General features: G+C 42.4%; 1 protein-coding gene across 1 annotated transcript in view; it reads left to right on the top strand.

Moving 5' to 3' along the window:
* KIF26B (kinesin family member 26B) overlaps positions 1–26,620 on the top strand; it is a 277,322-nt gene that overhangs the window by 98,383 nt on the left and 152,319 nt on the right. The window contains 1 exon segment of the mRNA XM_038761100.1: positions 5,179–5,718. Within this exon segment, the coding sequence (XP_038617028.1) occupies positions 5,179–5,718 (540 nt within the window).

The following is a 26,620-nucleotide window of genomic DNA, read 5'->3' on the forward strand; positions in this document are numbered from 1 at the left end:
GTGTGTGTGTGTGTGTGTGTGTGTATATATATATATATATATATATATATCTGCATCCTCCTCTAGAATATGATTGCTTTGGGAAGGGAATATTTATCAACTCAGTTGCGTAGTACTCTCTCAAGTTCTAGTTCAGTGCTCTGCACACAGTGAAGTGCTCAATAAATGATTGATTGATTGTGGCCCTCCCATTCCTGCTCAGTATTTTCTTGGTGATATTTGGGGGAGGGGGTAGCCGTGAGCAGGGTGCCTGTGGTGAAAAGAACCTGAAGTGCACCAGTCCTCCCCTGCCTGTCCAAGTGATGCTGAGGTCCAGGTTGCCAGAAGTGAGGTTCGTCAGGGGGTTCTGTATATATTCATGATTACCAACACCTCTGATCATCTTGTGAGTGGTTCATGATTAGCTCCCAGAAGGTACAAGTGAGTAAGAAATACTATTACTTTTTTTAAATTTAAAAACAAAATGTCAAATCACCAGAAACATTTCTTTTCAAGTGGTTCACTAAGGAGTGCTACCAAGCCAATTTCCACCTGTCTTTAACACTCCAACAGTTTCGCCTGAGTAGCACAGTGATTCAAACACATGCCATTGCCTCAGTATCTGTATCCCAGCTGAATTTAATTTGTTTCAAAAGAACAACTTTGGCTCTGACAGCCTGTGCCTATCTCCATGCTGTCTGTGCTCATTTCACATTTCACCTCTACATTTTCTTTTTTTGAAACAAGTTTTATATATATATATATATATATATATATATATATATATATGTGAAGAGAGAGTGTGTGTATGAGAGAAAGGACATATTCAATCCATAATATTTACTAAATTCCTTCTATGTAGAGCTGTGTACTACTCCCTTGAAAGGTTGCACTAGAACAGTGAAATTAGTAGATGTGATCCCTGCCCTTAGAGATCTTCCAGTCCAGTCTAGCATTCTAATACATTTCAGATAGGAAGAAGTAATAGAGTATGTATAACATGTACATAAATTCATTCATTCATTCAATCATTTATGAGCACTTACTGTGTGCAGAGCACTGTACTAAGTGCTTGGGAAGTACAAATTGGCAACATATAGAGACGGTCCCTACCCAACAGTGGGCTCACAGTCTAGAAGATGCTACAGGAGTTGTATTTAAGGACTTTCGGTATTGAGTGATGTATTATCAGCCTATGGCCAAAGTCTAGTTATAATAATAATAATACCTCAGATTTAAGTAGGACGAGATAGTATGAGTGAAACTTGTTCTCGGTCTTAATAATAATACCTCAGATGATAGAATGAGATCATGACCTCTCTTCATCCTCTTCTCTCTGCTGGTGTTTTAGGTGATGGTCCAGGAGACTCAAGGTTGAAACAACTAATAGCGGCATGACTAACGCTCCTTAGGAAAATTCCCTTTTTTCTGTAGCCCCTAACATTCTGAATTGAGAATTGCTTGTCTTTCTCCCCTCTTCCCTAGACATGGTAAACTGGACAGGGGCTTTGAGTTTTTCAGATAATGTCCACGTTTGTAAGAAGAGTCTGGGAATAGAGAAGGTGTGTGATATAAAAACAACCATTTTCTGTAAGGAGCTGTAAACATGGTACATGTGCATACGTGGTGTCATTAATGCACCAACTTCTTTGAGAAATAGTCATGTGTTGCAAGAGTCATTTATCACTTAGAAGAAGCAAAATAGGGGCAGTAGCCACACGCACAGCCAAACTCTTCCTTGGTAGGAAGTTAGGCATTTAGCGAGAACCATGAACTCTAGTTAGTGCATGTCTGCTGTTGCTATGTGTACACCAATTCAGTGCCTTAACTACCTCCCTTAGTGGCTTGCAAGAGGCAATGTTTTTCCCAAACTTCTTGTTACTTCCAAAACTGAATATTCTCAGTGGGCCCCACTCTCCTTGGTGTTCAAGTTTATGGACCTGCATTTGCTCCTTCAGGCCACAATTTAGGGCCTGCAGGAGTAATGCATTAAATGTTCCCCATGGATCTGCAGGAGCAAGAACAACTCTTTACGTGCACAGGTTCCAGGTCAGACAAAAACTTGAGTAAGTTTTTAGTAACCTTCTAGGCACAAGGGAATTGAAAGGAAATAGGAGACATATTCCCTGCCCTGGAGGAGTAGAAAACCTATTGGGGGAGGGGGAGGAGATGGGAGAGATGCAGTTACTCAAACAGAAATAAACATTTCAGACACATGGTAGAAACTGACACAGAAATGACAAGAGTGTAAAGCAAACACTTGTCTGCTGTGTGACCCTGGGCAAGTAATTTAATTTTTCTGGGTCTCAGTTACCTCATTTGTAATTCAATGGTATTTATTGAGCATTTACTGTGTGCCAAGCACTGTACTAAACACTTGGAAAATGGGGATTAAATCCTACTCCCTCCTACTTAGTCTGTGAGCCTCATGTGGGACAGGGACTTTGTCCAACCTGAGTAAATTGTATCTACCTTAGCACTTAGAACAGTGCTTAGTACATTGTAAGGGCTTAACAAGTGCCTTAATTATTATTAACTATTATTTTTAAGAGCATTAGACCAGAGAGGATGGAACTAAGTAGATCAGAGGATAAGCATACTTAAGAGGATAAGCCTCCATTTGCTCCTTGCCTTAACTACTGATTTCTCCCTTCGGTCCTTTACTTTCTTTATCCTTTTCACTACCCAACCTCCACTCACCTTGAAAGCCAGAGGTGCCCTCACTGAAGTCACATGAGACTAGTCACACATGCATTAGGTGGATTTGAGCTTGTTGTGCAAATGGTATAGTATCTCCCCTCCCCTTTTGTTGGTGATGTTCCTTCTCTCCTCTTCCACATGAGACTGATGTTAAGGTAGGCCTGGCTGTCTTTTTTTTAAATGGTATTCATTACGAACTTACTATGAGCCAGGCACTGTTCTAAGCACTAGGTAGATAAAAGTTAATCAGGTCAGACACAGTCCATGTCCCACATGGGGCTCACAGGATTGACAGATGAGGAAACTGAGGCACAGAGAAGTGAAGCGACTTGCCCGAAGTCACATTGTAGACAAGTGGCAAAGTCAGGATTAGAACCCAGGTCCTTCTGATTCCCAGGCCCATTTTCTATCCACTAGACCTTTCTGCTTTCTCATGTGACTGCACTGATGATGGTTACCTTTGTGGGGCTTTCTATCCGAAGTTGCTGGGATATATCTAGGCTCTTTCACAGACAGAAAGCCTTTGAGGATCTTGCACCTACATGCCTTAGGAACGTGGGTGTTGAGTACATGCTTGGTGATAATGATGAAATGCAGGTGGGGCTGGCATGAAGTGATTTTGGGGTGCGGACTTAATACTTTCGTTTTTCTTTTTTTTTAATCAAATCCACCATCAAACCTCTGAATATGATGTTTCCACTCATGGAGCGAAAACCCTGACTGTGCTGGAAGTAGTTTAGGCTAATTAACTTTCCTGGGTATCGTGTCTCTGAGATGACTATTGTTTTAGTTTCATTGGATTCCTGTCTTCTCGGATGTCAAGGTTTCTCATCAGGGAAGGAGAAGCCCAAGATGCTTGGCCTTTGAGTCCTCTTTCTCGGGCCCATGCTGGCAGTGGGTGACCCACAGTTTGATGAGTCTTGACCTCCCTGAGCTCCTCTCTGCTTTATTTTCTGCTTCCCGAACCCCTCCTTCACAGCTAATGTATAAAGAGTCCTCCTGATTTATTAATCGATTAATCACTGCTTACCGAAGAACCATTCATGGTAGTTAAACAGTGAAAACAAAATGCTGGTGTTGATAATCAAGATAGATAGTAATTAAGAATGACTCATGCACTGATAATTTCCATGCCTACTCCGTCTCCTCCGTATTCTTGCCCCCCCCCCCGCCCCCTCCTCCCTCTCTAGTGCTTCCATATCACTGACAATAGTCTTTGAATTGGCTGTGTTGTTCCTTTGGCCCTGGAAGGAAATGTACCTTAAAATTAGCAGTGCAAGCGGTTCTCACAAATCAGGCCACAGAAATTCTATTTTCCCCACCACTAAATATGCATTGATTTCTTCCCCATGTTGGCTAACAGCCTCCTCCCTCTATCTCTCCATCCTCACTTCCTTCAGATACTCCTACAATGGGAGAGTAATAGAGAACGTGTGTTTTTGTTCACAACCAACTCGGGAAGGTTCCTGCACAGGTACAGATTTCCATTAAAACTGAAAGGAAAGAAGAATCAAGATAGGCATATTTTTTAAATGGAATATAAGTGTGTGCCAGACACTGTATTAAACACAAGGGCAGGCACAAGCTAATTAGATTGGACATAGTTCATGCCCCATTTGGGGCTCTCAATCTTAATCCCCACTTTATGGATGAGGTAACCAAGACACAAAGAAGTGAAATGACTTGCCCAAGATGACACAGAAGTCAGGTGGCAGAACTGGAATTAGAATCCAGGTCCTCTGATTCCCAGGCCCATGTTTTTTCCACTAGTTCACGCTGCTTCTCACTAGGCCATGCTACCTCTCATCACTTCTCATCAGCCTGCTTGCTTGCTCCTCTCTGGGTCTACCCTTTGGGCCCTAGACATGAGGGTGGTGCTTATTAGAAGCATCGTGGCTCCGTGGAAAGAGCACGGGCTTGGGAGTCAGAGGTTGTGGGTTCTAATCCCAGATTTGTCACCTGCCAGCTGTGTAACTTTGGGCGAGTCAATTTCTCTGTGCCTCAGTTACTTCATCTGGAAAATGGGGATTAAGACTGTGAGCCCCACCTGGGACAACCTGATTACCTTTTATCTCCCCCCAGCGCTTAGAACAGTGCTTGGCACATAGTAAGTGCTTAGAAAATACCATCATTATTATTCTCTTGATTGTTTCAGAGGAGACCAGTTGAGAGAACTAATCTCCATCAAGGGTTTTGCTGTCCCTCTTTTCCGGACAAATTCAGGGTAATGAGAAGGTTCGGTATGTGGAAGGGAGAGAGAGGATGATTGGATTGGGGAGGGAAGGAGTAGGGAGCAAGGGTGGAAAATCACATGGAGGAGAGGAGTGAAGTCTGGGGGCTTTCCCCTGCCCACAGATTTCTCATTTTAGTCTGCAACCTGCCCACAATCCCCAGGTCTTTTGTTAATTTTAGAACTTTGTGAGCTTGCCCCTCTCCTCCTACCCTTCCTGCCTCTCCTGTTAACCACTTTTTTTTCCCTTTGACTTGTTTGCCCTACAGGACCCAGCCTTCCCTTCCGGGATTCATGACAAGCTCCAGGTCCCCAACACCACCCGGAAAGCATGGAATGAACGAGACAACAGGTGTGACATATGTGCCACCCACCTGAATCAGCTGAAGCAGGAGGCAATCCAGATGGTGCTGACCTTGGAACAGGCCAACAACAGTGAGCATTATGATGGCTTGCCTGGCTCGCCCCCACCGCTCTCCAACGTCCCCACCCTTGTGGGGTCCCGGGGGCAGATGGGAGTTCCCCAGCAGCCCAGAGACTGGGCCTTCGTGCCTGCCCCCTATGCCTCCTCCAATTATACGGGTGTCGTGGCCAACAAGCACAGTGGCAAACCCAATAGCCTTGGGATAGTCAATGGGGCAGAGAAGAAGATTGGATCGCCCACTCACCAAGCCAAGGCCAGCCTCCAAGTGGCCACCAGCCCCAGCAATGGCAACATCCCCAACTCGGTCGCCATCCAAGCCCATCAGTATGTGGACGGCACCTGGTCGCTGTCGAGAACAAATGGAGTCACCCTGTACCCGTACCAAGTAAGTACAGACAAAAATTTCAAGAAGAATAGTCAATTGCCACCTATGTACATCCAGCTCACCCAGCTCTCTAGGGTGGGTTGACCTGGAAGTAATTTGGAAACCCTTTTCAGAAGCGATTGTAAGATATTAGCAACTAAGAGCTGTTTGCTCCGAGTTTGATGGATGGGAGTAGAAGAGTCTTGTAAATGAGTCTATTCACTTGCTGCGAGACTCTAAAAGGAACAAGGCAGGGAGGGTAAATCATGGAGATCTGGATTGGAGAGGGAATCTGAGGGTGCATATGAGACTTGTGCTTTAGTGATGCAATGAGAAGGGAAGAAGTGAGAAACAGCGGGGCCTATTGGATAGAGGACGAACCTGGGAGTCAGAAGGATCTGGGTTCTAATTCTAGCTCCACCTCTTGTCTGCTGTGTGACCTTGGACAAGTCACAACTTCGCTGTGTCTGTTACCTCATCTGTAAAATGGGGATTAAATGGGACATGGACTGTGTCCAGCCTGATCAGCTTGTATCTACCCCAGAGTTTAGAACAGTTCCAGGCACACAGTAAGCACTTATTAAATACCATAAAAAGAGGGAAGGGTAGAGTGTGGACTTATAAAGGGGAAGGAGCCTTTGTTTAGAGGGGGTTGGAAGAATACACCTCTTTGGCCCCCAGATTCTGACAGTTTCTCTGATTGGCTAGAGAGTGCATTTATTCTGGGCATTGCCCCTACCAAATTGGCTCAGTAGAGAAGCATAACTGGTGAACAATGATTATTACCTGGTCTGCTCCATAATGAGGTCATTTCCTTGTGAGGGAGAGGGAGGGAGAAAGAAAGACAGAAAGGAGGGAGAGGGATCAGGAAAATGGGAAGAGAGTGGGTATGTCCCTTTGTGTGTCTCAGGAACTGACTTTCTCCCTAGCCCAGGCTGGCTGATAATTAAAAAACAACAATGCACGATAAATAACCCTTCATTTCCCCACAACTCTCAAGAGTAGCAAGATATGCACGGCATGAATACTGTATTGTAGTTCAGGAATGAGTGACAAACTTCTCAGCATTTCCAGAGTAGAGCTGGGCAAGTGACTATGGCTTCAACTCACCAAGCAACTGACTGCTTAAATTCATGTAGTTGTTTTTTTTTTTTTTCAATGGTATTTGTCAAGTGCTTACTATGGGTACTATGCTAAGTGCTGGGTTAGATGGCATTTATTAAGCACTTACTATGTGCAAAGCACTGTTCTAAGTGCTGGGGAGGTTACAAGGTGACCGGGTTGTCCCACGAGGGGCTCACAGTCTTCATCCCCATTTTACAGATGAGGTAACTGAGGCACAGAGAAGTGAAGTAACTTGCCCAAAGTCACACAGCTAACAATTGGTCGAGCTGGGATTTGAACCCACGACTTCTGACTCCAAAGCCCGTGCTCTTTCCACTGAGCCATGCTGCTTCTCTAGATACAAGCTAATCAGGTTGGACATAGTTCATGCCCCACATGGGACTCACAGGCTTAATCCCCATTTTATAGATGAGGTTACTGAAGCACAGGGAAGTTAAGTGGCACAGGATCACACAGCAGAGAAGTGGCAGAGCTGGCATTCATTCAATTCATTCTTTCAATCACATTTGTTGAGTGCTTAGTGTGTGCAGAGCACTGTACTAAGTGCTTACCCAGGTTGTTGCAGAGGTTGTGATCAAGCTGACTTGAATGGAAAGGCATTGTCCCCCAATTGGAAGACACTCTTTGCCCCCCCACACTGCCCCCAAATGTTTTTCTCTCCTTTGGAGTATAGGAATAAGAGCATAAGAGATGTCCGCCTAGCCCAGGGCTAACGTTATCTAACCAATCAAGAACGCTCCTGGGATTTTGAGGCCCCTTTCTCTTCTTAGGGGACAGTACAATCCTAAAAACAATTGCCCAGGTAGGGTGCAATCAATCAGTGGCATTCATTGAGCGATTACTGTATGCAGAGCAATTTTCTAAGTGCTTGTGGGAGTACAGTAGATTTGGTAGACACCATTCCCTGCCCACAGGGAGATTGCAGCCTACCTAGAGGAGGAGACAGACATTAATATAAGTAAATACGTTACACCGATGTGCTGCTGCTTCATTATCCAGAAGGCCAACATCCGGTTCTGCCTCCTTGCCTCAATCTTCAAGCTGATGGGAGCTTGTGCAGAGAAGTTGCTTTTGCAGTTGTGGCGATGGGCTGTGTTAATGTACTCCATATTTTCTTGTCCAGAATCCCTGGATCAGCAGCTGTAAAGACTGTGTGGTTGCATGGGTGGCAATTTTACATCTTACCAAGACCCCACTTTTTGGGTTCAGCCAGGAGAATAGGAAAGGAAGAGCAGGGAGGAAATAAAACTAACCACTAATTTATTTACACCCACCAGAGATTCATAGCTAATTAAAAATACCTCGGGAGGAAGTCAGGGTAACTTCTAGAATGAGGCTGAATGACTGTGGGGTTATCGCAGATAGTTTTTTCAGGTTGGGAAGAGGAAGGAATCTCAGTTCAGTACCAGTACACTAGGTTGAAATTCCATAGGGATCAACCAGCCTAGTTCACGTATATGTCCTATCTCCTTCCTTAGCTAGGGTGCCCTGCCTGTTGAGAATGCAGGTCTGCATTTTTGGCATTTATGCATTTGTGCTGGCCTCCAAGATCACTCAATTCTGTTTAATTGTTGGCTGTCTCTGAATTACTGTGCAGCTAGCTAGCTGTCCACACTGACTCCTCCAATTCCTCTGCCTCTCCCCTGCTCCTCCCGCCTCCTCCATCTTCTTTTTTGCTCCTCTCACCTCCCGCCTTCCCATCGACTGTTCTCAGCTCATTAGTTCTTCCACCAGAAGGTAGGACAGGGAAATACAGGAGATGAAATTCAAATCAACCTGCTACTTGTTAGCATTTCTGGTGCTAGGGTGATGGAGGAAGAGTGGAAAGGAAGAGTTTGACATTATTAGCTAGGATGAGATTCTGTGTTATCAGTGGACTTCATTAATTCATGTTCATCCTGTTACTGTGGATAATTGAGAATTGGTTGTATAATAGTTCCAGCCATGATATCGCAAAGGGCCAGGGCTAATGCAATTTGCTGTGTCACCAATTTGAGAAACTTTTCTTGTGTTGAAACATTTCTAACGGGTTTTTGTTTTCATTCCAGCCTGCATACATGCAGAGACTGTCTGGGTTGCTCTGGGTCTCCTTCTCCCACTGTGTCTCCCACACACGTGAATATTTTCCTGAGTAATAACTAAGGAGTCGAAAGGAAGTCTCTGGCATAGAGATTTTGTCTCTGGTGGTAAACTGGTGTCGTCTTTTGTCAAATTTAGTCAAACCAATGACCAGGGACAAGTGCTTTGGACTGGCTAGACTTAATGTCTCCGGCTGTAGGCATCTCCCCACTATAAATTTTCTGTAGTTTGACAGTCTAGACAATTAGTCAGAAATGGTAGAGTGCTTTGAAAACCAACCTTCGTTTCTCTGCTCCCACATATGTCCCTTTGTCAAAGAGTCAAGAGGAGCAGCATTACCTAGTGGATAGAGCATGGATCTGGAGTCAGAGGGACCTGGGTTCTAATCCTAGTTCCCCCTCTTATCTGTTGTATGGCCTTGAGAAAGTCACTTAACTTCTCTGTACCTCAGTTACCTCTGATGGGAATTACAACTGTGAGCCCCAAGTGGGACATGGGGTGTGTCCAACCTATTTATCTCGTGTCTATCTCAGCTCTTAGAACAGTGTGTGGCACACAGTAAGCACTTAACAAATACCCCCACCCCCGCAAAAGAAATCCTCTAACCCCGGAGCAGGGCTACCTGAAGGAATTCTACTCCCCTGAAAGGGAAAACTTCCCAGGAGTGAAAGTGGGGAAGATGGGATAGCATCCTGCCATTAGACTGCCTTGGAGATGGAACTGTGTTCTTACCTCTGATTGCACAAGGAAGGCAACTGCATCATCATCAGAGGAATCAAATCAATGCTATAGCACATCCTTCTGTTGTGTCTTTCAAGTGCTTAGCACCATGCACTGCATTAAGTAGAAACTCACTAAATCTCATTACTACTAGATCCAATCAGTCAGTTGCATTTATTGAGTGCTTACTGTGTGTGGAGCACTCTACCGCGCACTTGGGAAAATGCAATGGGAAGCACCGTGACCTAGTGGAAAGAGTTTGGGCGCAGGGGTCAGAGGCTCTGGCTTCTAATCCCGACTCCACCACTTATCTGCTGTGTGATCTTGGGCAAGTCCCTTAACTTCTTTGTGCTTCAGTTTCTTCCATCTGCAGAATGGGAATTCAATACCTGTTCTCTCTCCTCCTTACTCTGTGAGCCCCATGTGGGTGTAATTATCCTATATATTCCCCAGTGCAATGCTTGGCATATAGTAAGTGCTCAACAGATACCACAGTTATTATTATTACAATATAATAAAGTTGGTAAGTGTGATCCCTGCCCACAAGGATCTTATAGCTTCAATTTATAGTAGCTCCTCTCTTTCAAGACTCCAAACTTGAGTTCTTGGTATTGCCTGCAGTATACTCCTACATCAGAAGATAAAGCTACATCAGGGTGTATCTAGGACTTTTGAAGTCTCAGTTGTCGTTTAGCTGTAGAAACTTTCTTAGTGTCCTCTCCTGCAGCAGTGTTGGCTTGTGTCTGTTTTTAATAACTCTCTTCTTAAGAGAGCAGTAGGCCAAGGATGGAGTGTGTGTGTGTGTGTGTGTGTGTGTGTGTGTGCGTGCGCGTGCACGCATGCATACACATACATATGTGCATGCATGTTTGGGTTTGCCCTCCTGGTATTTCCCCAAAGCTTAGGCATGCCATTACTTGAATGGGTAATGCTGTTTTTTCTTTAAGGTCAGTCATTAGTCTCAGTTTACTTTTCCCTTCCTTGATGCTGTCCCTGAATTGCATGGTGGGATAAGATGTCAGAGTTGTTTCAACTGATTCATAGCCCAGGAGAAGAGGCTCATAAAAAACAGGATGTTTTCCTCTCACTTCCAGACAATTACAGGGTGCTAAGTTACTTAGCATTACTACTTCTAATGGTTTAACTCTAGCAAAGGTAAAAGTGGGGAAAGGTGATGACTGGAAGAGAAAGCAGTAGGAACGTTACAAATTGTGACAAAGCATTTCTCATAAAGTGATGACATTGTTATAAAAGGTTGGGGTTCTTGCCTAACATGTAGACCAAATAGGCTGTAACGCTGCCTCCGGACAGGAAGATTGAAAGCAATATCTGTTTTATGGGGAGTAATGAGATATGACTAGAAGTAGGAGGAATCTTTTGAGAGATCAGAACTGCTGCCTTCAGTACTAACCTCCTTTATGAAAGGAGGAATCAAGAAAGGTGTAGAGAGTTGAAGTGATTGTTTAGGCAAGAATGTTTGATCTTCCGTTAGATGAACAAATTATGTTACAGCTATTATAAAAGTCCACAAGAAACTCTTATTTGTAATATTTTATTCAAGTTTCTTAGCAATAGTATTTGCCCTAAGGTGAGTCCAAGTCTTTCCGTAGGTTGTTTTGAATCTTTACTGTGTTGGATTGATACGTGGATTTTGTCATGATTTTTTGTCATTTCCTAGGGTGTGGGAAGCCTTGATTATTGTTAACTTAAAACATGCCATGACACACCAATAAGAGTGTGTTAAAGCCCTCAGTATCAAGAGAACCATTTTTGTATGCCTTTGGTTGCATTAATATTCAGGTTGTGTTGAAAAGGGTATATGTTTTTATGGTGCATGGTGGAATTTCAGCATATGGAGGGAGCAGTGGATAGTGGCTGAGTCATGGTTTTTTGACCCAAATTTTATTAATCAATTCTTAATTATATTTACCTTGTAACTCAGTCAGATGCATCTAAATCCAATGTAGATTTTTCTCCCACCTTCTACCAGTGAGTGTCTAGGATCTAAGGCAGGTGAGGTAGCTCTTTTGTGCCTTAATTTCTCCACCCAGGAGATCTAGGATTCCTGGCTACACTCCTACTCTTCAGAGAAGCTGGAAATGGAGGGAAGAAGATTAAAGGCTTGAGAGTCATTTTCCTAGGAACTTTTGGAGTAGGTTATAACTGCCATGAGGGCAGGACCTTTTCTACTAACTCTTTTGTATTGAACTTTCCCAAAGTGCTTAGTACAGTGGTCTGCACATTGATTGACTGACAGTAGGGATATCCTGAAGGGTGGAAAATAGTTGGGTTTTTTTGACGTACTACCCAAAGAAATGATGTATTTCTGAAAGGAGGGAACAAACAAAACCCTTAGGGATCTCTTTGATCCCAGTGTTTCTGTGCAGCCTTTAATAATGTTGAGTGTCACGGGAGAGCAGGTCTGGTTTAATAGAAAATTTTCTTACTACAATATAGTTTTCTTCTGAAAAGCACAGAGATCCGTGATCTACAAATGCCTTTTTTAACAGAGGTGTTTGACTTAGGAGAGTGTCTGATATTTGATGCCTGTTTGATTCCAGATGTGTTTGCTTTTCCCCATGTGGTTTCTCCCAAGTCTTTTAGGTTTGGATAGCCCCATCTCCAAATGTCACACCTTTCCCATAAGTGCTTTAAGGTGGAGTGTATTTAATTTTGTTCCCAGCAAAGTTTCTTCTTTCCACATGTTCAGTGTTTTGTGAATTCAAAATCGTACCCTCTTCTCTCTCCCCCATCCCCCACCTCAGTTCACTTTGTAGCAGCTGTTTTGGAATCCTGCTCATGTCGTTTAAGAACCTAATAATTATAATAATCATGAGAATAATAATGATGATGGCATTTGTTAAGCTCTTACTATGCATCAAGCACTGCTCTAAGCATTGGGATAGATACATGAAAACTGCTATATTAGGAAATGCCAGTGGTCTGTCCAGACTAGTGATTCATCTGTCTCTGGCCAAAGGGCATGTTTGGTGAATCCAATACCAGGGAAGGCAACCCCCGTCACCTGAAAGATTCCTCAATGCTGCCCTTCTCCTAGACTTTGGGCCTCATCCTGCTCTCCCCACCCTGTCTGGGTGGGGATGAATCGATCAATCAGTGATATTTATATAACATTTATCAAGTGCAGAGTACTGTTCTAAGTGCTTGGGAGAGTACAATACAGTAGAGCTGGTAGACCTGATCCCTGTCCGCAAGGACCTTATAATCTGCAGGGGGGCAAAGGGGAAGGATGAGGCCTTTCAAACTTTAAAAAAGTTGGGGTTGGGGTGGTTGTGGCCATTGGGCTCTGTAAACAACTCTGCCCAGGAGATGAGGAACATGAAGTACTCCTTTAGCTATATTGTTGTTTTCCTAGTTTTGGTTGTTTCTCCTTTCCAAACCTCCCCACTTCTGAGTTTATGAACCCCTCAAGGGCCAGGAACTGTTTCTGATTCTTAGTCATATACTTTTTTCTAGTGCTTAGTACAGTGTTCAGCATATAGATGCTTATAATAAATACTCTCCATCGTCCATGGCCACCGTTGCTGCTTAAGCAACGCGGTTCCGTTGCTGGCGGGTGGGAGAAGCTATAATTGATGAATAAAGACCCAACTAAAAGATTAATTGAAGCTTTTGGCTATTTCGCTATCCCTTTGGCATTCTGTGCCTAGCCTCAAGTGATTAATTTCTTGTACTTTGCCTGGAGAGTTTTCCCAAACTCTGGTTTATAGAGTGCACTCCCTGTTTTCTTGGGTTACATTTAAAGCCATACGTCCTTCCTTATGTCTGGAGGATTTGGACTTTGGGTGATCAATTCTGTGGCCATTTTTCTCAGTATGGAGTTTCTTTTCCTGTGATGGGTGAAATTTGTTGTATTCCTTGGATTTGGCCTTCATTAGTATAATTCATTAGTGGGTCAGTTTACTTCATTTGGTCCTTTTTATTTATTTAATTATTTTTAAGTGGTATTGGTTTAGCGCTTACTATGTGCCAGGCACTGCACTAAGCGCTGGGGTAGACACAAGAACTTCAGGTTTGACAAAGTCAATGCCCCATGTGGGGTTCACAGTCTTAATCACCATTTTACAGATGAGGTGACTGAGGCACAGAGTCGTTAAGTGACTTGCCCAAGGTCATACAGGTTGGACACAGTCCATATCCCACATGGGGCTCATAGTCATTTTACAAATGAGTTAACTGAGGCCCAGAGAAATTAAGTGACTTGTCCAAGGTCACACAGCAGGCAAGTGGTGGAGCCAGGGTTAGGTCCCAGGCTTGGGCTCTTTCCACTAGGCCGTAGTAAGGTTTTAATTGTGTACTGTTCTCTGATGGATGCAGTTATATAGTAACAAATTCATAATGACTTTTCATAATCAATACCCTGGGGTGTGATATCCTCTGAAGAGTTTGGGACAAAGATGGGCAAAAATTGCCTTCAGTGTAAGCAATGCTGCCATCTAGTGAGACTTTAACTGAATATATTAGTGAACTGAAGAGGCAAAATATTTCTACAGGCCAAGGAAGCAAAATCACTGCCAAAATGAAAGTGTGTGTGTGTTAGAGAGAGAGAGAGGAGAGTGAGAGAGTGAATGTGATCCAGCGCTTAGAACAATGTTTTGCACATAGTAAGCGCTTAACAAATACCATTATTATTATTATTATTATCCCTACCCACAAGGAGTTTACAGTCCAAGGGAGCCAGACTTAAGAATATTTACAAAGAGTGGAGGAAATATCAGAATAAATCAAGAATGACCATGTCCAAGGTTAGGGAAGGCGTCTTTCAAATTTTGCACCTTCATCTGTATCATAGCCTCATTGCATTTGCATCTTTATCTTTCTGCCTGCTCAGGGATAAGCCTAAATTTATTGGAGAATTTCTGGGTCTGAAAGTAATTTTCCGATCTTGGTAGATAATCAAAATCTATGTGGTGCCCTGAATTTCAGTCTTTCCAGTTGAAGACTTTAACATTTTAATCTGCTGATCATTACACCCTAGGTTTGTCCGAATACTGCTTGATTTTGTTGTAGTTATTTGTGAAAGATTTTTGCTTTGAAACTCTTTTGATTGGACAAATAAAATCATTAGAAAAACTGCATTTGATGTAATAAAGGGATTTTGGACAGGATTTATTAAACCAAGTTGAATTTGTTACCAACATTTCCAACAAACAAAACTTTCTCAGCCCACATGATTCTACACATCCTTTCTTTAGGAAGACACAGATTGGCCTATTTATTGCAGGTCAGTGATAATTAGCAAGATCGTGGGTCATAAGGCAACTACAATGAAGTAACCACCTAATTTACGTATAATAATAATTGGCTAGTTATACCCAACCTTTGGAACTGGAAGTCTAGTTGAATCTCCGTTTCTTAGTATGATCAAGAGGGATAGTGGAATTCCATTGTAATTAGACTTTTTTTTTAAACAGTTACTCTGGTTTGATTCGATCCCATATGGCATTTTTGTTCATGGTTATATGACCCTACAGTAATTACTTTACCCATTGTGGTTCAGAGATGTGAGGACTGGAAAGAACTAAGGGAGCTTATCCTACAAGTGTGAAAGTCTCATGACTCAGCTGTGAAGTGAACTCATCATCCAGTGGAGTCAGATAAGTGTGTTGTCTGGCGCAAACTGAAGGATTGCAATTAGGGGAGTTTGGAAGTCTCAATACCGTTTCAATTTAGAGCATATGCTGTTTTGCCTCTCCTTCCTCTGGAGTAGGCAGCAAAATCCCCATTCTGACCAGTCAGTCAATCAGTTGTATTTATTGAGCCCTTACTTTGTGCAGAGCTCTGTTCTATGTGTTTGGGAGAGAAGCAGCATGGTTTAGTGGATAGAGCACAGGACTAGGAGTCATCAGGTTATGGGTTCTAATCCCAGCTCTGCCTCTTGTCTGCTGTGTGACCTTGGACAAGTCACTTCACTTCTCTGGGCTTCAGTTAGCTCTTCTGGAAAATGGGGATTGAGACCATGAGCCTGAGGCAGGAACTGTGTCCAATTCAATTTTCTTGTATCCACCCCAGGGCTTAGTACAGTGCCTCGTGCATAGTAAGTGCTTAACAAATACCATTATTATTACAGTATGGAAGAGTTGGTAGATGTGATCCTTGCCCAGAATTAGCTGGAAGGTTAAAAAATACATTTCATATGCCAGTATTTTTATGGTTATCCTCATCATCAGTATTTTTGGATTTCTATTGCATATGAAGCACTCTACTAAGTACTTGGGAGATATACAAAACAATAAAAGAACAGGTCCAGCCCCTGCCTGCCTCGCCATGAAGGCTGGAGTGACTTGGAGGGTGAGGAATTTGGAATTCCCCTTGGAGGAGGTAATTTTTAGGCAAGTTAAGGGAAAGGAGGAATCTGGTTTAGCAAAGGAGAGAGAGGAAGATATTCCATGAAGTAGGAAAGGTGTGAGCAGTGGGGCTGAGAATTGTGAGTATGATGGTAAGAATTTTGCTTTGTGTGTGGAAAGGTTGAATTCTGAAATGCGGAAAGTGGATAAGTAAGAGAGTAGCTAATGGAGAGCTTAGGGGCCAATGGTTAGGCATTTTTGTTTGATGTGAGAAGAACTGGGTAGAATTTAGACATTTAATTACCTCCAGTGGCTACTTATATTTTTTTTCCTCCTGAAATTATATGTATATCTGAGCCAGTACAATTAATGGAAAAACTGTGGGTTCCTGTTTCAAGCTGACCATGCATCTGACCTTTTCCTGGCAGATGGGTGGTATGCTGAGAGCTTCAATTAACATTGGAAAATGTGCTGGTCTTATTGATCAGTTTTCATTTTAGAGACCGTGAATGTTACTGTATTTCTCTATTGCTCTATACTGTATTTGTAAAGTGTTTTACGGGGTTTGATTCATGTTCAGTTATTCAGTAAGACACCACCTACCTGAAACTAGAACCTACATCTCCTGAATCCGTTTTTAGCATTCTGAGCCATGCAGTTTCCCTTTCTAGTTGTACTTGTGCCCTTCGAAACCTGCTGCTTGTTCTCAGTTTTTTTAGTGCATCTAAGTTAAAGAATCCCATGTCTAAAAATAGCACTTTCTAGCATCCAAAACACAGATGAAAGAGAAAGCTCATTGGCAATAATGGTCAATTCAAAGCACACTCAGAAATTTGACATTTTGAACAGATGAATCCAGATAGGTAATGGGCAAAGACTGTACGATGGAGAGGTGGCTACCCATTCTATGAGGAATCTAGCACAGCCAACTCCCTGAAAACCTCTGGGCTCCTCTTTGCTCATTCTTCAGTGATACTTGCAAAGCTTGCAGGTCGCAAAACAGAGTCAATTTCAACTGAACTTCCAAATAATAGCCTTAAATCCACCGTATTTATTAAGTTCCTGATTAAGGTCAGAGCACTGTCCTGGGTACTTTTGGAGGTTACCAAACAAGAAATAGTCTGTACCCACAAGGGGTTTACAGTCTAACAGGAGAGATTGAAAAACACTAGATAGAAGCAGCTTGGCCTAGTGGATATAGCAAAGGCCAGGGAATCAGAAGGACCTGGATTCTAATATCGATCCACCACTTGTCTGCTGTGTGACCTTGGACAAGTCACTTGACTTCTCTGTGCCTGTTACCTCATCTGTAAAATGGGATTAAAACTGTGAGCCCCATGTGGGACATGGACTGTGTCTAACTTGATTATCTTGTATCTACCCCAGTGTTTAGTACAGTGCCCGGCACATAGTGAATGTTTAACATATACCATTAAGAAAAGGCTACACTGTTGAGAGCAAAATATTGGGAAATTATAAATAAGTCGATTAAAAAGTCAGAGGTCATGGGTTCTAATCCCGGCTTTGCCACTTGTCAGCTGTGTGACCTTGGGCAAGTCACTTCACTTCTCTAGGCCTCAGTTCCCTCATCTGTAAAATGGGGATGAAGGAAGACTGTGAGCCCCACGTGGGACAACCTGATCACCTTGCATCCCCCCAGTGCTTAGAACAGTGCTTGGCACATAGTAAGCATTTAACAAGTACCAACATTATTATTATTATTATTATAAGTGTAAATGAATATGTCAGGAACACGGATGAGAGCTAAAGTTTTTAAGGTTGGCTTCGAAGGGACAATACATGGTAAAGTGGAGATTAGTTTGGGAATGCCTCCTTGAAGAGGTGAATTTTTCAAGAGGGCTTTGAAGATGGGGAGAGTACAGAATGTCCTAAATCAGGGTGGAAGGTGAGGGTGTCCTAATGTCCAGAGTGGACTAGAGTCTCACTTCACTGTACAGGGATGTAGTGCCCTCTGGAATCTCTGGCTGGTTGACCAGATTACCAGATGTGTGATGTGTACATGAGTACTACAGCTTCTCCAGTGGCTACAGGTAACAGTCTCTCTCTGTGAACAGCAGATTTGCCTTTTCTTAACTATTCTGATTTACACATGCTTGTGGGTGAAGCTTGGAGGGTCTCCCACAAGCTGTTAGCACCATCCACGCATTAGCCTCCTCGCAATCCAGTGCAGAAAATAGCTCTTCCAGCAGCAGAAGCAGCTTCATTCATTCATTCAATTGTATTTACTGAGCGCTTACTGTGTGCAGAGCACTGTACTAAGCGCTTGGGAAGTACAAGTTGGCAACATATAGAGATGATCCCTACCCAACAGCGGGCTCACAGTCTAGAACGGGGAGACAGACAACAAAACAAAACATATTAATAAAATAAATAGAATAAGTATGTACAAGTAAAATAAATAGAGTAATAAATATGTACAAACATATATACATATATACAGGTGCTGTGGGGATGGGAAGGAGGTAAGGCAGGGGGAGGGGGAGAGGAAGGAGGGGGCTTAGTCTGGGAAGGCTTTCTGGAGGAGGTGAGCTCTCAGTAGGGCTTTGAAGGGAGGAAGAGAGCTAGCTTGGCGGATGTGTGGAGGGAGGGCATTCCAGGCCAGGGGGAGGACGTGGGCCGGGGGTTGACGGCGGGACAGGCGAGAATGAGGCACAGTGAGGAGATTAGTGGCAAAGGAGCGGAGGATGCGGGCTGGGCTGGAGAAGGAGAGAAGGGAGGTGATGTAGGAGGGGTGAGGTGATGGAGAACCTTGAAGCTGAGGGTGAGGAGTTTTTGCCTGATGCGTAGGTTGATTGGTAGCTACTGGAGATTTTTTAGGAGGGGAGAAACATGCCCAGAGCGTTTCTGCACAAAGACGATCCGGGCAGCGGCGTGAAATATGGATTAAAGTGGGGCAAGACAGGAGGATCGGAGGTCGGAGAGGAGGCTGATTAGCCTTCAAGACTAGCCAATGGGAGGTTTGTTTGAATAAAACAAAAACATTGTATTGGACAAGACCAGTTTATGGCCCCAGGAGTGAGGGAAGATTGCCGCAGTGGAGGACAGCTGGAGGAAAGTGGAGAAGTTTCTAAGAGGATAGGGGAGGGCAGTGAATAATGGGAGAGGTGGCCAGAGCACCAGCCTTGAGATACTTGGAGAAAATTTGGTAGGGACTCTCCACATTCCTTTCCCATCCTCCATCTGCCATCATTCCCCAAGTTTTCCAGGGAGAGTTTTCAACCTGTCCTTGGAGCCAGGTATGCTGAATTTTAAGGAACTCCTACACCTTATGTGGAGTTTTTGATAACCAGCCAACATCTTTGCTGCTTTAATTTAGTAGATCCGAGAGTACTCATTACTACAGTGTTCATTCAAAGGAAAAGAGAAACTGAAAAATTGCCCCATATAAGAAACTCCCAAGAGTTGTTTCCTGGAAAGACCCAGAAGTCTGGAAACTCTCTCATAAGAATATATGAAATGCACTTCTTATGTCTAGCTCAGTATTTCACCTCTGATAGTGGCCAAAGACTGCCCTCCTTGACATCCCCCTAATGTTTAAAGGAATTCTATCTAGCCTCCATAAATTATCCTTTAAACATCCCCAACATTCCCTCTAGTATCCCATACTGACCATTTGTCCGTGAATTTAGTTAACCACCCTCATCCCGACCCCTTGAACCTGCCAATATTTTCTTTCCTTATAAATTCTTGCAACAAATTTCATGGGCTTCCCATCCTTTGTGTAAAGAAGTATTTCTTTTTCACTTTTGGTGTAGCCTCCCTTTCAAACGAAAGAGTGGGGATTGCCTTTACCAACTCTGTTGTATTGTACTCTCCGAAACGCTCAGTACAGTGATCTGCAGTCAATCAATTGTGTTTTAGTGCCTCTGTACAGAGCACCATACTAAGCATTTGGGAGAGTACAGTGTAACAGAGTTGGTAGATTTTACTTGCCCACAATGAGCTTACAGTCTAGAGGATGAGCTTAGAGTCTAGAGGACTACACTGTACAGTCTGCTCACAGTAAGCGCTCAATCAGTACCATCGATTGTTTTGACTAAAGTCTGTTCTACTTTTCACAGAATCTCTCTGTCTCTCTCCCCTCTCTCTGTTACTTTTTCTCTTTGTCTTCATCTCTGGTTCAGTTTCGTCTTTCTTTCCTTTATTTTCATCTGCTCTTTTCCATCGTATCTTCCCTGCCCCTCAAGACCCACTTGCAACTTTCCCAAAACCTCTCACCTCAGGTTTGACTTAGGGAAGAGTTCCCTCCCAGAGATTTCAAGACAAGAATTGATAATCATCTCTCCAGGTACTTTAGGCCTTGATCTACAAGGATGTAGAGGTTGAGCCAGGTGGGGCTGTTGAAGTCCTACCCGGTACTATGAGTTTTTCGAGTCTTTCTGATGTGTTTTTTCTTCGACAAGTTAAGGTCAGGCTTGCATCAGGATTACGGAGCAGTTTACATCCCCCGCCTGTGTCATTGGCTCTTGAAAAGGGTAGTTGTAGATACACTTGGACATGGAAATTTATTCCCTGGAGAAAAGCCTGGGTCACTTGAAAATATATTTATTTACATTTGATGCAAGGATGATTTCTGAAAATTTTAATCATAGAAACTGGACATTGTTAAAACAGTTTCAAGATATTTTTTTAAGTGCAAGGAAAATGATTGTGCTGCTGACCAAAAGAGGCAAATATTTCATTTCATTCATTCAGTTTGCTTACTGTGTGCAAAGCACTGTACTAAGCGCTTTGGAGAGTCTTGTCTTATGCTGTCGAGTTGTTTCCAACTCATGGCGAAACCATGGACACATCTCTCCCAGAACGCCCCACTCTCCATCTGCAATTGTTCTGATAGTGGATCCATAGAGCTTTCTTTGTAAAAATATGGAAGTGGTTTACCATTGCGGCTTTCCACACAGTAAACTCAAGCCTCCACTTGGGAGAGTACAATATAACAATAAACCAACACATTCCCTGCCCACAACAAGCTTTCATCCTGATTGCATTTGCTTCCTTAAGTTTATAAAGCAAGTCTCCATGTGCCACATTTAATAGGTAAGAACAGTTTCTTCTCAGAAGTTGACAGTTCATTTAATGGATTGAAATAATCAGTGGTGGCAAGCATAAGTACATACTACCTTTGTGAATCTAATTAACTCTTGTGTTTTTCAAACTTCTCTTTCACCCCTGTTTTCTATTCATCTAAGCACTGGAATTGTTTTTGAAAAAGATTATGGGGAAAGGGTGGGCTTTTCCACCTCGCAAAAAAGCATAGCTCTCTTTCATGGAGATTCCAAGTTATTCCTGGAATATATCAAAGTTATGGGATCTAAAGGAAAGAAATCAGGGAAACATAGTCACAGAGACAGATCTATTTCAGGTAAGCAAACATCTCCTTGGAGAAAATGCTCTGACTTGCTTTAGGTGATTTAGTTATGATGATCTGATTTCGTTATAATTTCTGTGTGGTTAGAGATATTTTCTTTAATGGAAAAGCTACATTCTTCAGAGTCTTAATGGAAAAACTACTATAAGTCTTCTTGCAGTTACTAGGAGTAGGAAATTAGAGTGGACATTATGCTCAATCAGAAAGGAAGAAATTTTTTCATCCCACTCAATTATTTTGCTTAAAGAAATATTACAGATATTACACAGAATATGAGGATGACTGTGGTGTCAATCCACGGGGCATCTAGAAGACTCTAAGTTCAGAAAGAACTTGTAGCAGTCCCCCTTTGGGGTTGCAAAGTGGTAACAAAATTCAAAGTGTCAACAGTTTAAAAATACTCTTTTCTTAGCAGTCACATAGGAAATCCTCATCAGGTGTGCAAGCTAAACCTAAGGGTTAGGTAATTATTTTTCATTGGCTCAGGTGCTTAATTAGGAGTTTGACTCTCTCAAGGTAATTCGGATTTGGGGAAGGAGCAATAAAAATGCCTTCAAAATACCTTTTTGTTACCTTTCATTCCGGTGTGACCCAGTCAGGTTTTTCCAGGTGTCTTTACTCTCAATAATCCTAAATGCCAACAGCAATGTTAGCAGCCAGGTTTTAACCACACCACTGATTATCTCTTGAGGGCTTTAAATATTGACAGGAGAGTTCATCAGTTCCCCTGAACGGAGAGTAGGCGGAGAACAACACCTGGTTTGGGACAAGAATGCCCTATAGGATTCCCATGAAAGAATTTGGAGGCGAGGTAAACCATTGAATCAGTGGTATTTGAGTGCCTGCTGTGTGCAGAGCACTGGACCAAGCCCTTTGGAGACAGTACAATAGAGGTGGTAGAAATGAGAGATATGCGTTTGAAATCGGCCAGTGGTGTGGCCTGAGAGCAGAGGTTTGCATGCAGACTTGGATAACAAAGCCGGTGTTGAGATATTTAAGTGCTTACTGTGTGCCAGGCACTGTACTAAGCAATGGATTAGGTACAAGCTAATCAGGTTGGATGCAGACCCTGTCCCTTATGAGACTCACAGTCTTATCCATATTTTACAGATGAGGTAACTGAGGCACAGAGAAGTTAAGTGACTTGCCTAAGGTCACACAGCAGACATGTGGCAGAGCTATGATTAGAACCCAGATCCATCTGACTCCTAGGCCCATGCTCTATCCACTAGGCCACACTGACATCTCTCGAATTTATCATTTAGGAAATCAGGGGCATTTCCTGAGAGTTTACTGTGTGCAGGGAACATGTCTACCAACTTTGTATTGTACTCTCCCAAGTGCTTAGTACAATGCTCTGCAAACGGTAAGGGTGCAGTAAATACTATTGATGATGATGATGATTCGGAGCACTTCATTGAACGCTTGGGAACTACTGTGCTGTAGAATTACTAGATATGATTTCTGCCTTCGAGGAACTTCGAGGTTCGATTGGGAAACCATTGCTTACCTACCTAACACTACCATTGACTCTTACAGAAATAGAACTAACGATTCTATTCTGTCCCACGTGCCTTCCCTGGGGAAAAATCCAAACCTGGAAATCCATAGGACTGTTGCTGCAGTTTAGGAATTGGACATCTTTGAAGCTCTGGTTTTCAGATTTCTAGTTAACAATGACAGTTGTTCTGTTTGAGAGGAACAAATGTTTAGGAGTGGGATGTAAGTGGTAAACACCCACTTCCGTCCTGGATTTTACCAGAAGCATATTTAGGGCATTCCATTCAGATCACCTTATTTCTAAATTTGCCTTTTCTTTCCCATGTCACTTTGCCCTTTACCTAATTCACCTTGACCCTCATCAAGAGATCAATAAGTCCTTCAAAACCAGTTTGTCAAAAAGAAAAAAGTTTAATTTCTTTATTTTAGAAGATACACCCAAGGAACAGGTGGCTCACAATCTGATGAAAATGCCTTAAAATGTCTTTTTTTTTTTTTCCATAACAACCTCATCTCCCAATTTCCTGGCATTCTTCGGAAGTTTCCAGGAGGTTAGAAAACATGAAGCTAATGACCGTGATTTGGGGATGATTGACCATGAAGGGCCAATGTGAAGTCTTCATCTCAATGATGTCCCTGTTTGTCACTGGATTTGGATTTCATTCAGGGGCTTTCAATTAAACCTTTTGTATATCTTTCCCATGTTCTCAGTTGGTCAATTAATTGTATCTTTTTGTTGGCTTCAAGAACTCCCAGCAAAATCCAGAATTCATTTTTAAAGTGATTTATTTTTAAAGCTCTGCAAAGAGATTTCCATCAACTCAGGAGCAGAGATCTGACAGAAGCTTCTTATCATTCAGTTGAAAAATGTAAAAATTAACTACAAACTCCAGAACCTGTCCTTCTAGAAACTTCTGGTCTCCCGAAGGGGTTTTCAAACAGCTCCTCTCCTGGCCCATTTACACTACCTTCCTACCAAGAAGTGGAGATGGAAAAAGATAAAATATTTATTCTTAAGTGTCTGTAACTGGATTTATGGACACAACTTGCTGGGATTATTGCATGTGTAACCCATGTAAATGTGCAAGTAAAGTATGTTTTTATTAGTTTCTAAATAAAATTTTTATGATAATGGCAAACGAAGGACCAATTCAGTTTAGCAGAGTTTCTTGTCATTACTTCCCTTCTGAATAGATAAGCAGTAATGCAAACAGCAGCATTGTATTTCTTAGGGTGTGAAAGACAGGGAGAAGCACTTAGCACATAGTGTGCACTTAAATGCCAGAGTTTGAAGAAATAACTTGAATAGAGTACAACCATCAGAAAAAGTTGGTGCTGGGTTGGGGTAAGATTGGGGCCGTTCATTATTTCTGTTATTGTTCAGTAACTGTGGTATTTAGAAGAGGAAATCACGGGATACTGACCCTGTTTAAAAGACAGCAGAAGAAAGGCAGGCCTTTTTTTGCAAGGAACTTCCCCGGCCTGGAATTCATCATGGGATGGTTACAGAAAAAGACCTTCAAGTGGCTTATTGTGAGGCATCTCTGATACTGGGATTGAATTAAAGCATAAATAGAACAGAGTTCCTTGAACTAGACTGTTTTATTTTTCTGGCTGCCTTTTCCATATGACCCTTGAATTCAGCAACAGCTCCCCAGCTAGATCTAAAGGAGGCGGAGGATTTCTGGAGAGCACCCTGAAAACAGAGTTGAATGGACTTGACCCTTTCCCTGTAGGAACCTGCATTCTAAAATGGTGCCCTGGTTGTGATTTAAGGAATTAGAATTAATACCTGCTTTTTAAATGTAACAGAGGTGACCCGTTAGGCACAGATGGAAATCAATTAAGACTAAAAGGCTGACTATGGTGTATACAAGTGATGTAAATTGTAGCATCAGGGATACAATGTATAATTTTATAATCTGGTGATATCTGGGCCTCATAGGCACTCAGCCAGGCAGACTTTCTGAAAGAAATGGGATTTTGAGACTGTGGCAAAGGAGTTTATACACTATTTTTGAAAATACTGGGAGGCATAACTGGGATTTTTTTTGTCCGATTCCTCTGTTTTTAACCTTTTTTTTTAAAGTGTTTCCAGGGAACTGTGTTCTCCTGTCTGCTTTAACCCACTATGGAATCCAACAGTTCTTGCTCTAGGAATTTCTCCCAGGACTAGCTATGTTAAATCTCTATACTTTTCTCTGACCTAAGTGGAGATGGAGGAGTTGGGTAACTCATATCTCTACTTATCCTTGCACAGTGACACAGTTACTCCCATAACATTCTCTTTTCCAGCCTCAGTCTTCCAAGTTCATATTTTCATAAGATTTTTATTTCCCAGTCATTCAATTTTGTTGCTTAATTCTCTTTGACTATATGCCGCCTGCCTACATTTCAGAAAGGTTAAAAAAAACCAAACTGTCTGAAAATTGTCTTTAGCCAATTTCCCAAACTTTTATGCCACTCCTGCCTTCTGCTCTGTTTCTGCAGGTACTTGGCAGAAGTTGTCTTTAAATGTTCGGGAAATTCTACAAGTTTTGTATTTTCCATTTTAGCCTAATTTCCTACTCGCCTTCAGCCTACATTCTTTTCCAACCTGGCCAGTTGGATTTTGCATCTGGATCTGTGGGCGTGGGCAGTTTGTATTTTTGTCCTGTTTGAGTATGGTCTTGGTAGGCTTTGAAGAGAGCAAGTAAGGGTCCTGGAGAAATGAGCAGTCAGAACTCTGTCAGGCTGGCTGGAGCAGGGAGTGGCAAAATTAAGGAAAGGTGGAAGCATTTTTGAGAAATTGGGCCAAAATTTATTTTCAGATGAGATACCTAGATTTCTGTGTTATTGTTAATCCAGTTCAGAACTTTTTTATCAAGATTTAGATGATCTGTCTTTCGAGTGCGAGGGAGATCGATTTCTGGCATTTGACTCTAAATTAAGGAAATAAAAAGTTGGAAACCAAACAGCGGATAGAGTGAATAATGGGAAGAACAATTGCGTTCCAGATAAAGCAATGTCAGTTAGTGTCCCTTCCACATCAAGAGAATGCCAAGTTTATTAGCTAAAATTTAATAGAAAACCAAGTGATGCTAGTGATAATTAGGTCAACTGATTCACATTTTTACAGGAAGGTCTCTTTAACAATTGGGAAGTGGATTTTAAATTTGGGAAATGAAACTGAATAAATGGAACAGAAAGGGGAATTGGAAGGGGATAAGAGGAGAGAATTAATCAGTTGTATCTATTGAGCACTTACTGTGTGCAGTGCACCGTACTAAGCACTTGGGAGAGTACAACCCAACAGTGTAACAGACACATTCCCTGCCCACAGTGAGCTAGAAATCTGAGCAATTGGTTTCAAATTTTGGCAGAGTTTGTCACTGGTAAGGCCCACGCCGAGTGAACGAGGCTTTTGTGCACTGTTGCATTTGGTACCCTCAGTGCTGGATGCTGTTTAATGCCCTCCTTCTTTGTGTCAAGATCTCAGAGTCTTTGATGTAAAACATTAACCCCATTTGTAGACTGCTGTGGAACAGGTTGTCCTGGCCTCTGTTGCCACTTCCCAGCTTTCTACAGCTGGGCCATATTGTCGAGGTTTTGCTTCATTGTGTCTTTGAAACCTTAGGACAGCCAGTGGAATGTTGAAAGAAACAAAATTCCTGGGAAAGTGGAATATTTATTTAGAGAAGTCATAGCGAGAGTATGCGATCCCCTGCTATGAGCTGCTTAAGGGATGGCCATTTTGATAAAGTTTTTAAAAATGGAAAAAAATTACATAGCAATTGAGAAATGGTAACTCTCACCGTATTCG

This window comes from Tachyglossus aculeatus, chromosome 19, assembly GCF_015852505.1.
Source record: "Tachyglossus aculeatus isolate mTacAcu1 chromosome 19, mTacAcu1.pri, whole genome shotgun sequence".
NCBI classification, from domain to species: domain Eukaryota; kingdom Metazoa; phylum Chordata; class Mammalia; order Monotremata; family Tachyglossidae; genus Tachyglossus; species Tachyglossus aculeatus.